Genomic DNA, 14,075 nt, shown 5'->3' on the forward strand with positions numbered 1-14,075 from the left:
GACACTTTAAAATGGTGAAAAATACTTGGTTTAGTTATAATAAAGTACAAGCCTTTTTTTATTTTTTTTGGTCACTTCTCGTGAAGCTCCTAAATTTTTTGGCTGATACTACCACTTAAACACGTTAGGCACTTCAAAACTCCCTTCATTATCTGCAAACGAAATGAGCAAGATGTAGATTTAGAGCATAAGTGAGGACACCCTTGGTCCAATTCATTGTCAAAGTTCTAGATATAAGCCCAAAAAAATGCAAGATATTACAAAAAGTCTCATTCTATCCCTGGAAGATATTATGATTTCGAAAAAGCATGAGCAAATTTCTTCAGAACCAAGTACCTCTAGCTTCAGATGTAACATGTCGCTATATCATCAATAGGCAATTTATAGAATTACAATGCTCAATTTCCTCATATTGTCTACAAACAATATCTCCAAAACCATCTATTAGAAGTAACAATTGAAGAGAAAGAGAAATTAAAGAATTTACACCCTAAATATCAATATTCTACAAATGGTAAGAGATATGAAGAAAATAAATTAAACCGAGGATGCATCTACAAAGACTTCATTGAACATGTCATCCTCACCATTTGCTGTAGTAAGCATCTCAGCATCCTTCTCCTCATCACTGGAAAAATCCCGTTTCTCAAGTTTTGCATGAGCTGCAATGAAGATCATCCTTTGAGCTCTATCCATGCCAACCCTTGAGTGGCCTTGCAGAGAAACCCATCTCATAAAGGACCAATTACATTTAAATCCACATGAGGTTGCCTGAAGGAAGAGAAGCCTAACAGCGACCTTTCCCAGCGACTTGAACTCTTTCAGGCAAGTTTCCCAAACAAGCCTGCTACTCTGAGGATTTGCAATTTTCATTCGTCCCGTTACCGGATCTCTCTGCTTCACTTGAACAGCCTGAGCATACAGTGGGTCGAGCCCTTCTGATCTCCATTTCATAAGCTCCATTAGTGCAATGGGAGCTTCCTCCCGCGGTACTAGCCGCGTTATAAGCTTGTCTATGTCTTTCTCTTGATCATGTGTCAGACGTTTAAATGGTGGAAGGTACTTCCCACTTGCATCCCTCACTAAGTACAATGGATCAAGTACAAATGCAGCTGACCATGCAGGGTGATAGTTTCTCTTGAAGCGCGAATCAATTATCTTCTCAATAGGTCCCTCAGCAATGCTAAATTTGGCACACCAGTCCTTTGCTTTAGCTCTCAACTCCTCCCAAAGAAGAAGACACTGACCAACTAACGGTCTCTCGGCCTCAATATCATCAGTCATCTCCTTGATCAGTTTCACTAGTGAATGAACAGCCTCCACATCATTCCAAAACCCAACATCCTGTATCATTTCAGCAACTTCTTTAGCAACAGGATCCTCTATGCATGAGACCTTATACGAATCATCCAGCACTATTAACTGCAGTATTCGAGCATAACTTAATATATCCTCCAGCATTGCAATAACAGGACCATAGTTCTTAGAGAGATTGCAGTCTGCTGAAGGAACTCTAATCAACCCTGCAAGCTCAACACCATGTTGCCTGAATTTCCTAAAATGATTTCTGATCTGGGACTTGCTATTGAAAAGATTGGCAATCTTGAAACAATTATCAGTAACAGTTTTAAAAAGTGGAAGCTCTCTACCAAAGTCTTTCAACAAACTAATAAATCCATGAAGTTGGCAAGAAAGACTAACCATCCAATGATTTTGAATCTCCAAATTCCTCAACGCCTTACCTTTATACTTGTCTGAAACTATTCCTACACACCTTTGAACAACATTACCACACAACCCCTTAATAGTATCGCGTAAAACTTCCTCTGCATACTCCGATGGCACCAAACCGCCCTTATAAACCGCCTTATGAAATACATTAGTACCATTAGGAAGATTTACAATAAATTTAATCACACTATCTTCCCCATAGTTACAAATATCCCTCCCCCATCCATTCGACGAGACCTGAAAAAACGCTGCATCGCGAATTCTGGCTTCCGACTCCACTCTTGCTTCTTCAAACTTAGAATCAAGCTTTTCTCCTACAAAATCCTTCCTCGAAACTGCGGGCAACCCTACTTGGTTTAGAAAAGCTTTGAATTTAGGATGTTCAAGGCTTGAAAGTGTCACTGTCCCACAAGATTCATAAAACCAATCAGCCAACAAACTGAAAGCTGAATCAACCTGGTCCTTACTCAAAGCTGGACCAGGTGAACCTTTCATACTTTTAAGCTTCTTTACACTATCTTCCAACATTGCTAAAGCATCCAAATCATCTTTCCCACCTGACAACACCAAATGTTGCTGATGTGTAACAATTGCTTGAGTTGCAGTCTGGACAGGTGCATACCCCATTTCACCCAAGAATCCAAATTGTTGTGAACTTGAAGAAGTACCAGTTTGTACCGGTGAACTTCTTTTGCGATGATTCTGTGAAGAAGGTGAAGCTAAAGGGGGTAATTGTGAAATCGGCCTCAAAGGGGAGCCAAAATTGGGACAAGTACCTCTCTTTAGATGCTCTGTTGCAGTACGAGATGGGTTTGAAGCAGAAAAAGAAGCTTCACACAAAGTGCACTTGAGTTTCACTGCTTTAGGCAGATCTGTTTCAGGATTTTGAATCAAAATTGGCTCAAGATGAGTCCAGTACCATGCTCCTTTCCCTTTTATAGCTTTTGTACGGACAGCAACTAGCCCTTCATATCGCTTATTCACAGCTTTTACAGCCATTTCTTCGCCCGAACACAACGGCTCAACTGGGTTAACATTGACGTCAGACATTTCAACAGGAAAAAAAACTAAAAATTATGAGCTTTTTTAGGTCTATACTAATCTGCTGAGCTTGTTAACACTTAGCTATGTGTTTTGAGTTTATCATCATTTTGTTGACTTTAAAGAAGAAAATTCGATTTGTACGAGGTGGGTTTCGTTAGATGCCGGAGCCTGAGTTTCCATGCCGGAAACCGGCGATCCAACCGGAGAATAAGGAACAAATGGGTTATGCAGATTAAGTGTTTGATAAAATGCTTTAACTGAAATCTGTAGTTTTGGTTAGAGAAAAGAAAGAGACTTCATTGGAGTCTTATTATGCTAACTTTTGTCGCTGAAAATTGAGAAGACAACCTGCGCGAAGCCGGGGGGGGTGGGGTATGTGTGCGTGTAAAACCTGGTACCACGTGCTGAAAAGAGCGCGTGTGCAAAAAACTACCTAAACGGTGTTTGTAGATTTGTCAACAGAGAGGAAAGCGGTGGGGCCCAGGAAATGTTTAAGCCAATGGGAATTGACTACTCCACTTATGGTCAACACTGGAGACTGATCACTGCTCAGGCTGACATCAAATTCTAGACCAATTTTATCATGTAGAAAATGATGAAATTCACAAATGACAGCTGCTGTGTTTACTGTGTTTCTATTTTTAACCCAGATTACTCTCTCCGTCCAGATTAGTTGTAAACCTTAAAAAAAAAAAAAAAAAAAAAAAAAAAAAAAGGTCCCAAAATACTTGTTAATTTATAAAATTAAACTAAAATTAATTATTATTTTTATTTTTCCTTAACATTAATTGTTGGCATGTAAAGGGAAAAGTGAATAAGAAATATGGACGGAGGGAGTATTATCATAAGGGTCGGAAAGGTGTATAAGGTTGCGTTTTGGCAAAGAATCTTGTCATTTGGACTTGGTGATGATATAGCTGATTTTGATTATGTAAATTCTAATTTGTATTATATAACAAAATTTTCCAAACATTAAACTTAATAGATGAATAGCCTGTTTGGCCAAGTTTTTTTTTTTTAAAAGTATTTATTTTTTTCAATAAGTGCTTATTTTAAAAAAGTGAGGTTTAGCTAAATTTTTGGGAGAAAATAAGTATTTCTGTGGAGTAGCAGAAACAATTACTCAGAAGCTAAAAAAATAGATTTTGCCTAAAAATGCTTTTTTGAAAAGCACTTTTGATAAAAATACACTTGGAAGCACTTTTTAATTTAAAAGTTTGATCAAACACTAATTGCTGCTCAAAAGTGTTTTTTAAAATTAACTGGACAAACACGAACAGCTTTTGGCCATAAGTACTTTTTAAAAATCACTTTTCAAAATAAATTAATTTTAGAAGCTTGACAAAACAAGCTAGAAATCAACCCAGATAGGTTTTGCTTGCATTTCTCATTAGACTATCATTTAGTTTTGAAATTGAAGCTTTAGAAATAAAAAAAATCACTTAATAGAAAGTATTTTATTTTCCTAGTGGGCTTACCTAGTACAAATTCAAATATAATCTAGTGAATTTCGAATGTTATAAACCTAAAACAAAATAATTATTAATAAAAAATTTAAGTTGCTAAAAATTATATTTGACAAATAAGATATGTGAAAAAAGAAGTTGAGCAAACGTAAAAAAAGAAAAAAAAAAAAGATGGCTAAGCAAAGCCAACATAAGATTTCAAGTGTCCAAAAGTGAACAAAGCTCCAGTGAAAACACCTATAGCTTCTAGAGTTTTTTTTTTTTTTTTCCAGGTCGAAAAATGGAGTATATTGCTCATCTTATTGATGTGTTCATTCAATAGTCAATACTAACACAAATTAAAAGTGCGTTTGGACATGAATTTCAGTTGAAAAATAATACTAATCAAATTTTATGAATAAAAGTTTTTATCTTACTTGAAATATCCCTGAAACCAATTTTGAACTTTAAACTCTGTTTAGGAACATCTCCATTATTAGTGCCCTCAAAAATATTTTACGATTACCGCTTGAGCAACGATGGACAACAAAAGACTAATCAGTGCATTGCAGCCTGACTTTTCCAATAATTAATTGTAGAGTTTAAAACATTTAACAAAAGGATTATGACTAAGCTAATGAGGTCATAATGTAGACTCAATTAGTGGGCTAATAAGTCAGACGCATTATTCGCCTCCTATGTACTAAATTACACGAGGACATGGCAGTTTTTATCATAATAAACATCACTAAAAATCATTATAATGCCACATAAACATATTTTCTTTTGGAAAGAATGCCCGACCTATTAAATAATTAGAAATTGATAGTTAAATAATAAATCATTAGCATTTGGTGAAGTGCCTAATGATTATTAATATCAAGCACGACTATTGCTACATCTTTGTTACCCCGTAATCAGATCCATAAAAGGAGCAAAAAAGTGAGCATATGTATGATTAATAGTCACTTGAAAAATTATGGTGGTTATAAACACTTGAATGGTTTAGTTGGATTAAACAAGAAGCAACAGATCTAAACGGAGTCAATGGACACGTTGTTCTTTTGGAATGGAGTTAATTCTGCTATGTTGTATCAACGATTATATTAGTAAATGCTTATTCTACTTCAATTCGGAAAAAGATTAAGAAATAAAATATTTCATACTCTATTAGGAAAAAGAATTTTATCATTATTTAAATAAAAATGAATGATGGATTTAATATGGACTTATATATATGACATATATTATCAGTTAAAAAAGTACATGAGGTTATTTTATTTTAATTGATAAAACAAGATTAATAAGAAAAAAAATGATTAAGTTCTACTTTTTTATTAGCTAAAGTGATTTTAAAACAAAAGAAACAAGAAAATGATTCTTTAAAAATATTCTTATTAGCGGGCATCTACACAATCCTACCTGGTAGGCGAAACCCTTCCCAAAACGAATCCTCGTATATAATAGTCCCACCGTTTCAATTTATGTGAACCCATTTGACTGGACACGACATTTAAGGAAGAGTGAAGGCTTTTGAAACTTGTGGTTCAAAATCAGTCTTGAATATTTGTGTGGCTATAAATCATTTCATAAAATGAATTTGTTTCCAAATTAGGAAAGAGGTCATTCATTTTGGTACGGACTAAAAAAGAAATAGGTTCACATAAATTGAAACAGAGGGAACACTATTTAAGAAGAATAACTAGCCATTTCAACACTTGAATTTAAAAGAATGGAAAAATAACAAGAAACACTTTTATAAACATACCAATTCCAAAATCGGGTCTAGACTCGTACAAGATCATACTAACATTACAACTTAAGATGAAATAAAACCACAAACTAAATACAACTCCTGTCGGAATGAGAAGTAACAGAAGTCTTGTAATGAACTCGGTGAGATCCTCGGAAGCTAATGAAATCTCGGATATCAACCTGTAACAACGCTACACCCCAGAAGGGCGTAGCAAGAGTAGCATCAATACAACACACGTACTGGTAAGCATCATAGGCTGAAAACGATTAGCAATACATATATAATAGGTAGATATCAACAGAAAATGATGATAGGAGATCCACATAATAAATAAGCATATTCGGATACTAGTCCACAAGAATCTAAATATAATGTACTGTCAATCTCAGGTCATGGGCCTCGAAGGAAGTTTCTAATCCTCAAATACATGTCCTCCTCACCAAGATCCCTACCAATTAACCTAGCAGTCATTTAATGATCATTACACAACCAAGGAGCGGACAAGATAAGGAAACCACAAATAATCTTCATCAAGTTATAGCCTAGGTGGAAGTCTCTACTCTCGAGTCCGTAAGCTATGAGTAACGCCTTACAATCAAATAGCACTCAAGAATCATCAAGGGAATGTATCATGAGATGATAAGAAATGCAATGCAAGTGAATGATATGTAATGCAATGGCCAACGTCACAAACCGTACACACATGCTATGGACGGAAATCCTCCACGTCTCGATAATCATTGTCAGACCCAAATCGGAGGATCATGACTAGCACCCGGTGCCTACTCAACCGAGCGCCACGTACTTTACTTTTTCTTTATCATTAGGCTTATCTTGGGCCCTTCAAGGACACATACACACACACACACACACACACATACACACATATATATATATATATAACGAAACTTAGGACATAAGTCATAATACCCAAGCCAATAAGGCTGTCATAACAGGGTGACATGACATAACTAAAACTATACACAGGATAATGTCTGCAAAGCCTCTAAGAAGACACAACCATAGTATATAAGTCGGGATAGGGCCCCCGATATACCCATAATGAAAAACACATATACAGAATCCTGACTTGGCATTACTCCAAGAAGACATGCAGCTCACCAACCAAAAGCTAATATCTGAAGGCAACCTACCGTGAAGTATCCTCGCCTCGCTTATCTACACATGCGTAGCAGGAAACACAGGGCCCCCAGGCAAAGGGACTTCAGTACGAAGAATGTACCGAGTATGTAAGGCAGGAATGTAACAACAATAAAATACTGTCAATAAGAAGGATAAGAATCAACCAGTAAATTCTGACCTGTCGCTAAGGGCCATAACATGTACATTACTACAATCTCGTATGCATATCTATATATGTATAATACTATAGTACTAACTACCTCATCATTGTGACGCTAACTGCCCAACTGATCAGTGGTAACCGCCCACCAGGCCATAGTCCGGTGGTAAATGCATATGATATAACTGCCCGACTGGCCATAACTCGGTGGTAAATGCGTGTCTGCCCAACCGGCTATAACCCGATGGTAAATACATGTCTGCCCATCCGGCTATAACTCGGTGGTAATTGGAGATGCATACCTGCGCAACCAGCCGTAGCTCGGTGGTACATACGTGCCTGCCCAACTGGTCGTAGCTCGGTGGTAACTAGGGTGCTCTATTCAAGCCTGTATACATACTATGTATATGTATATAGCATCATATCTTACTCTTACCAAAGTACAAAAGGATTAGGGGACCTCTTTAAGACCTTTAGAACTTCCTTCGGAGTAACATAAGGTCGTTACATCCCCGACTACATTATGAATACTAACATCATTATCATAAGCTTCAACAAGACTTAGAATCTGATTCATAACATATATGAGTGAAATCATAAAGACATAAATAACTTAGATGCCCCTGCTTACTAAGAACGGAGTCAATTTAGAATAACGTTCACTTATACTTCAATTCATCTTAAAACATGCCAAGAGAAGGAAAGGTTTAGCCTTAACATACCTTAGCTATTTAAAGTTAGTACTTCAACGTACATCCTCCACATTCGCCAATCTAAAACAAGGCAACCAGAACCATAGTTAAGCGATGAAAGACCTTTCAATCAATTCTTAAGCTAGTAGGTGACTTGCATTAATTCGGGTAGCATTTCCCCTAAAATATCTAGTTCCAGCCAAACTCAATACAATTCAACACAACAAGAACAACATCAATAATACACATCATAGCTACCATAGCCAAATCAGGCCAAGAATCGACCCGAAAACTTATTCCAAAACATTCCAATATATAACAGCTTAAGTCTATATTTTTACTTCAAGTTTGTATTCATTTCCATCCATCAATTTCCCTCATAACCACATAAACATGTATAATAACAACAACCATACCATAATCGAATTATACTCTTTAATCTCTAGCCACAACAATTTCAAAACAAGCTTCTAAAAACAGTCTACAAGAATAACAACATTCCATATCTTTTCCGAGTGTTAATTTATATTATCTTGCTCCAACTATACAATTAACATCAATATAACCTTAAACATAACCAAAATCATGTTAAACTTACCTTGGACAACAACTTCAACTTAAAACCCCAGCTTGAATCAGCCCACAACAATCCTTAATCACACCACAACACCGTAGAGGTGTTATTCTTCACCTTTGCTAACTTTTGATGTTGGATTAGGATGAAAACATGTAGTTTCACCTTCAGACCTTCAAGAACTGGTAGAGAGGGTTTTAGGGAGTGTGTGAACAAAATTTGGGTGAGAAATGATCAAAAATGACCCCAAAAACATAGTTAAAACATTGCAAGGTCGACCATCGCCTCAAAGTACGCTCAGAATGTACGGGCCGTACCTGGGCCTCCAAAAATCCAACATTCTGCTTACGAGTTACAGCCCGTACTTGAAATCTTACACTTTTATACGAGCCGTACCTGGTACCGTACTTCTCGGATTTGTGATCTGTCAGTTGCATTGAAAAAAAGACTCTCTGAACTTGAATTTACAAAGGTTATGCATTCCATAACTTCTCATATGCTAGAAAACATACCTCCCAAAAGTTGGACCAAAAATCCTGTTCAAAATTCTGCCAAATTTTCTCAAAGTTTCGACAAACTTAATTTCTTCGACTCGCTTGATTTCAGAACCTTTGGATACATGTTTAATACTTGTTAAAGGTCTTCCTTAACCTTTTCCATGGCCTCTTCAGGCCTACGTTAGTTCACTTACGACATAAATGACAAAGTTTTGCGAGTGTAACAGTCATGACCCATGGGGGACCCCCGAAGCCCATGTACCAGCCACTTTGCACGCAGCCCAGAGATGACTTCCTTATCAAGTGCCACACTTTTCCCTTACCATTACCATAAATTATTCATTATCAGAACCGTATCACTCTTTCCATTATTTTTTCAGAACCATGTCCAGTAACTATGAGAAGTGAAGTATGAGATGCATGCATGAACGTCAACTCAACAAGGATAATCATAAAAATATACCAATCGCAATGAATCACCCAAAATCAAAGGTTCAGTGAATGGTTTACCCTAGAACACAATGTCACACATACTCAACATTCAATTCAAGAACCTTCATCGAACTTCTAGTCTTTAAATCTATCAGTTCTTTGAGGAATTCATTTTGCAAACCATATCTAACAATAATAATATCTGGACTTCCATCGTGTTCTTTTATAAGCACGTGTCACAATACTCTTTCAATTAATTTTCTTTTCCCTTTTTCGATCGTAAGTGTCATATACCATTTGAGATATGAAAGCACACAATCATAATATAGAAACCATGGCGGTTAGCCCAAAAAACACAACAAGACGGCAAGTCTAATATGACAAATGGTGACAAGCCACATATAAACAGTACCAGCCTAGAGTATCCATCCCAACATCTTGTACGAAGACCTAAGCGTGCTTTCTCCATCCATCTCTACTAATTACATATGTAATTCTAATTGAAGTCTAACTCAAGTAAGTCGTAACCTACCTCGTAGCTGAACAGGTGCCACGAACATCAACTCGAACTTCACCTTCTTTCTTCTGGGAGATACCGAGATGAGAGAAGTCTAACAAGATAAGTAGATCACATAAGTATCACGTAGAGAATTATTCAGCTCATTACAACTCTAGACGGGTTTGAAGAAACTCAAGGACTAACAACCCCAGGCCCACAAGAGTAAAAATCGAAACTTTCCCCTTGTACGATTACTAAGTATTCCTATGATTAATAACTTAATTTCCATGGTTATCAAACCCAAGTAAGTTGTGAATTCCTTTTATTACCAAAACCCCCAATTTCAAGAAGAACCCTACACTAACCCATTTTTAAAATTCAAAATAAGATTAGAGATAAACGTAAGAATTGTTCTTCCCAAGCTAAGCATAACTCATTAACCTTAATCCACCATTAGATTAGTTCTAGATATCTTTTACCCACCTAAGGTTTTACAAGTCACAAAGTTTTCCCACAATCCTCAATCTTAAGCATGGAAGGTACAACAATGGAAGATAAGGAATATAGATGGAAGAAATAAGATAGAGTAGACTTACCCTATCCAATGACTATAGGTTTGCTCTGGAAATTCTCTCCAACTAGCTTTAGAAGAATATTGGTATAATACGAGGTTCAATCCCGAAATGAAGAAATAAATACTAGGTCAGATTCAGAGATTTTCATGGAGGCGGAAGGAGGCTCGCTGAGGCGGCCTCGCTTCGGTGGAGACGGACTAACTTAAAATGCCGTATTCTGCTAAAATGGATGAAGTGTCGTGGGTACGGGCACGCCGGCCGCCCGAAGATCGCTGGAATGGAACAACTGAATTCAGAGATCCTGAGTTGTTTAAATTCCTTTTCCAACTAGGCTATAAGCCATCCTTACCCGAAAATCCCACGCGTTACAACTATCGGTGTGAACTCAAATAAGGGTTATTTTGGGAAATGATAAGGAGATTTTGTAACGACATCAGATACCAATTTAACAATTGTTCATCCTCGAATGAAGAGTAGCGGGAGGGAGAATTATAGGCCGATAAAGAATTGAGGACATGGCCTTACGAGAAATTTATGTGATTAGAAGATGTATTTGCAGGACATCATATCGCATGCCTGAAGCTCAATGGCATTCCTTCCTACGGAAGAATAGCTTTCGCCGTGATTAATTCGAGTTGCCTAGCCTAAACCCATATTGATGTCACATTCTCTGGAGAAGGAAGATTAGAATTCCGACTCAGGAGATCGTACTAATATTGCACGCTGTCGATCACACTAGCACATACGGTGAGTCACTTAGATGCCGAAATGGAGGAATATATAGGTGGTGGAACTTCGTTGATCGTAGATCCGCTGGGTATCTTTGTGTGCCTGTCTCGGGTCGTCAGAATCTGCTGGTCTCATCGGGCACTAATCTATACTCATCGGATTAATACTAGTCCTTCTCATAGTCAGGTTAAGTGAACAAACGATAATGAATCTCGATGGACTAATGTGCTTATAAAGGTCACATGGAAGCCAGGAGGTGGGTTTTTAAACCAGACCGAAACAGAACAATCACTCCTCGAAAGAGAATAAATTAGGTTGATTTCACTTTATTCATAAGAAGCGTACGCAGTGGCACACACGCTAATACGAGTGATTAAACTCAAGGTGACGGACACTTAACGGTTATAATTCACAGGGGCAGAATTGTTTCTTTGGGACGCGTTCCGTGAACGCAATCAGATCTGCCGTTGAGGTGGCTCATTTAGAAGGGGTAAAGCTCGCGGAGGCGGTGGGCGTATCCGCGTCCGCGTGTCCACCGACGTGGGAGACTCCTCGCTTAAGCTAGATTCGGCAGTTTCAAAAGTCACAGAAACATAAAACCATCATTTCCCATACCCTCACCACTAAGCCCGAATTTTTCTCCCTAATTCCCAAACGTTACACCCCTTAAGCTTTCTCTCCCTCCCCATAAAACTCCTCTCTACCCCCACTTCTACTCTAACTCAAACACAAACACAAGAATATAAAAAATTAGCAGAAATTTGTAAGGCAAAAGAGGGTTTCCATCAACTACATAATCTCCTTCGAATCTTCAATACAAGGTACGTACTTGCTTTTCTTTTACTATAGAACAATTTTTGGGTTACAAATCTGAGTTATACATGCCTAATTACTAAGAATTTATGGGTAAAAATTTCGTGATGCATGTTCGGGTAAGTAGTGGTAGAAATCTGGAAATTCGTGATTATTTAGCGTTGTAATAAGTTCATCACTGCGTAATGCTCTAGAATTGCTAGAAATTGGGGTGAAAACTTGAAGAATAATGGGATAGTTATTCATGGTGATTGGTTAGAATATTTAGAATTTTGGGGTACTTGTTGCTGGAAATCGTGTTTTACGAAGTCTAAATGATCTAAGGGTAACACACTGGTTTTGGGTCCAAATTTGGGAGAATTTTTTAATGATTTCTCTGGATTGTTTTGAGGTTGAAGACAGTCTGCCTCCGCGGAACACGTTCCGCAGGCGCGACTCCTCTTCAGTGCCTAACCTTGCGTTGATGCGAACATAAGGAGGGTTCGGAATTTTGAATGGATGTGGAGGCTCGATCGCGAACACGGACTCACCTCCGCATCCTTGTTTATGCAGTGATTTCCCCATCCGCGGGCATATATTCGCGGAAGCAGCCTCGTTTTGGCGGCACGTCTTCCGCCGATGCTGACCTGTACAGATTCGCATTGGTTTGGCTAGGACTATTTTTGCTGGTTTCATTAGCTCGTCTGACATATAATTAAATACTAAACATGATTATATTGCCGAACTAACTTGATTTATCAATGTAGGTACGACTTTGGTAGAAATGGCTCAAAATGAAGAAGGGAATGTTGCTTCGATCCAAGGGAACGCCGGAGGGAAAGGTGGTGCTCGATATGACACCCACTGTTTCATGTTCATTGACTGTGAAACTCGCTATATGATAGATATGGCGGATAGGAAGCTTTTTCCGGAAAGAGGAATTGACATACGAAATGTGAAGGATTAGGCCCCCAAATTCTATGAGCGACTGTACAAAATTAGCTGGCTCTATTTCATTGACGAACTTTGCGAGGAAAATGAGGCATGGGTGAGGGAGTTTTATGCAAACCTCCCGCGGGTGAAGTTGATTGACCCGGATTCGAAAATTATGATTCGGGGAAAGATGATAAAAATTGGTGCCGAGGTGATAAATACCTTCTATAATTTGCCCAACCATCTCGTGAGTGCTATGGAGGCGAATGACGTTTGTGGTAATAGGCCTTGGTTGGTTTCTAAACTGGTCGCCATGGACAAAAGGAGTAAGATACTTGGGTCCATAAGAAAACGGGAATCAAGAACACCCATTTCACTGCTGAGGCCAAAAGGTGGCAGAACATCATCACCCGTAGGATCAGTCCCTCGACTAACATTACCGATTGCATGTACATTAGTCCTTTGATGATTGCTTGCATTTTGGAAGATGTTTCGGTGAATGTCGGATATCATGTGGTTGGCGAGTGGAGGGGAGTATGTGGTCAAACCCAGATCGAGGAATATTTTTCCATCCTTTTCAACTTATAATTAATCCATTATTACCCTTTTATTGTGGAAGCTATAATTTCTATGGATTATGGAGAAAATGTCTTAAAATCTATAATCTTTAATCAAGTGAATAAAGTTTATAAAAAAATATAACTTTTTTTGGGTAAATTCCATAGTTGTTTATTTTAATAAATGAGTTTGGATTCATGGATTTCTTTTAAGAAATGGGCTTAATGTGTAAAGTTAATTAGTATGATAGAAATAGAGAAAACTTTAATTATAAAGTAAACAAAGTAAATGTAATATATTGTGTACATATAATTATAAAAATTGTTTTAAAAAAATTAAAAAAAAAATTATATTATTTTCTCAGTTTGGTTCGGTTTTTTCTTCGATTTATTTTTAATAAAACTAAACCAAATCAAATATTATCGGGTTTTTTATATTTCAAAACCAAACCAAACCAAACCCAAACAACTATCTGTTTATTTTACCGATTTGATTCGGTTTACGGTTTGGTTCAG

At 37.4% G+C, this 14,075-nt stretch overlaps 1 protein-coding gene across 1 annotated transcript; it reads right to left on the reverse strand.

The window, feature by feature from the left end:
- Positions 1–317: 317 nt before the first annotated feature.
- LOC132631760 (uncharacterized) lies at positions 318–3,114 on the reverse strand. Its single transcript, XM_060347456.1, has one exon. It carries the CDS (start codon positions 2,779–2,781, stop codon positions 538–540), a length of 2,244 nt encoding a protein of 747 aa, XP_060203439.1. The 5' UTR covers positions 2,782–3,114; the 3' UTR covers positions 318–537.
- Between the last annotated feature and the right edge of the window lie 10,961 nt (positions 3,115–14,075).

This window comes from Lycium barbarum, chromosome 3 (genome assembly GCF_019175385.1).
Source record: "Lycium barbarum isolate Lr01 chromosome 3, ASM1917538v2, whole genome shotgun sequence".
NCBI lineage: Eukaryota > Viridiplantae > Streptophyta > Magnoliopsida > Solanales > Solanaceae > Lycium > Lycium barbarum.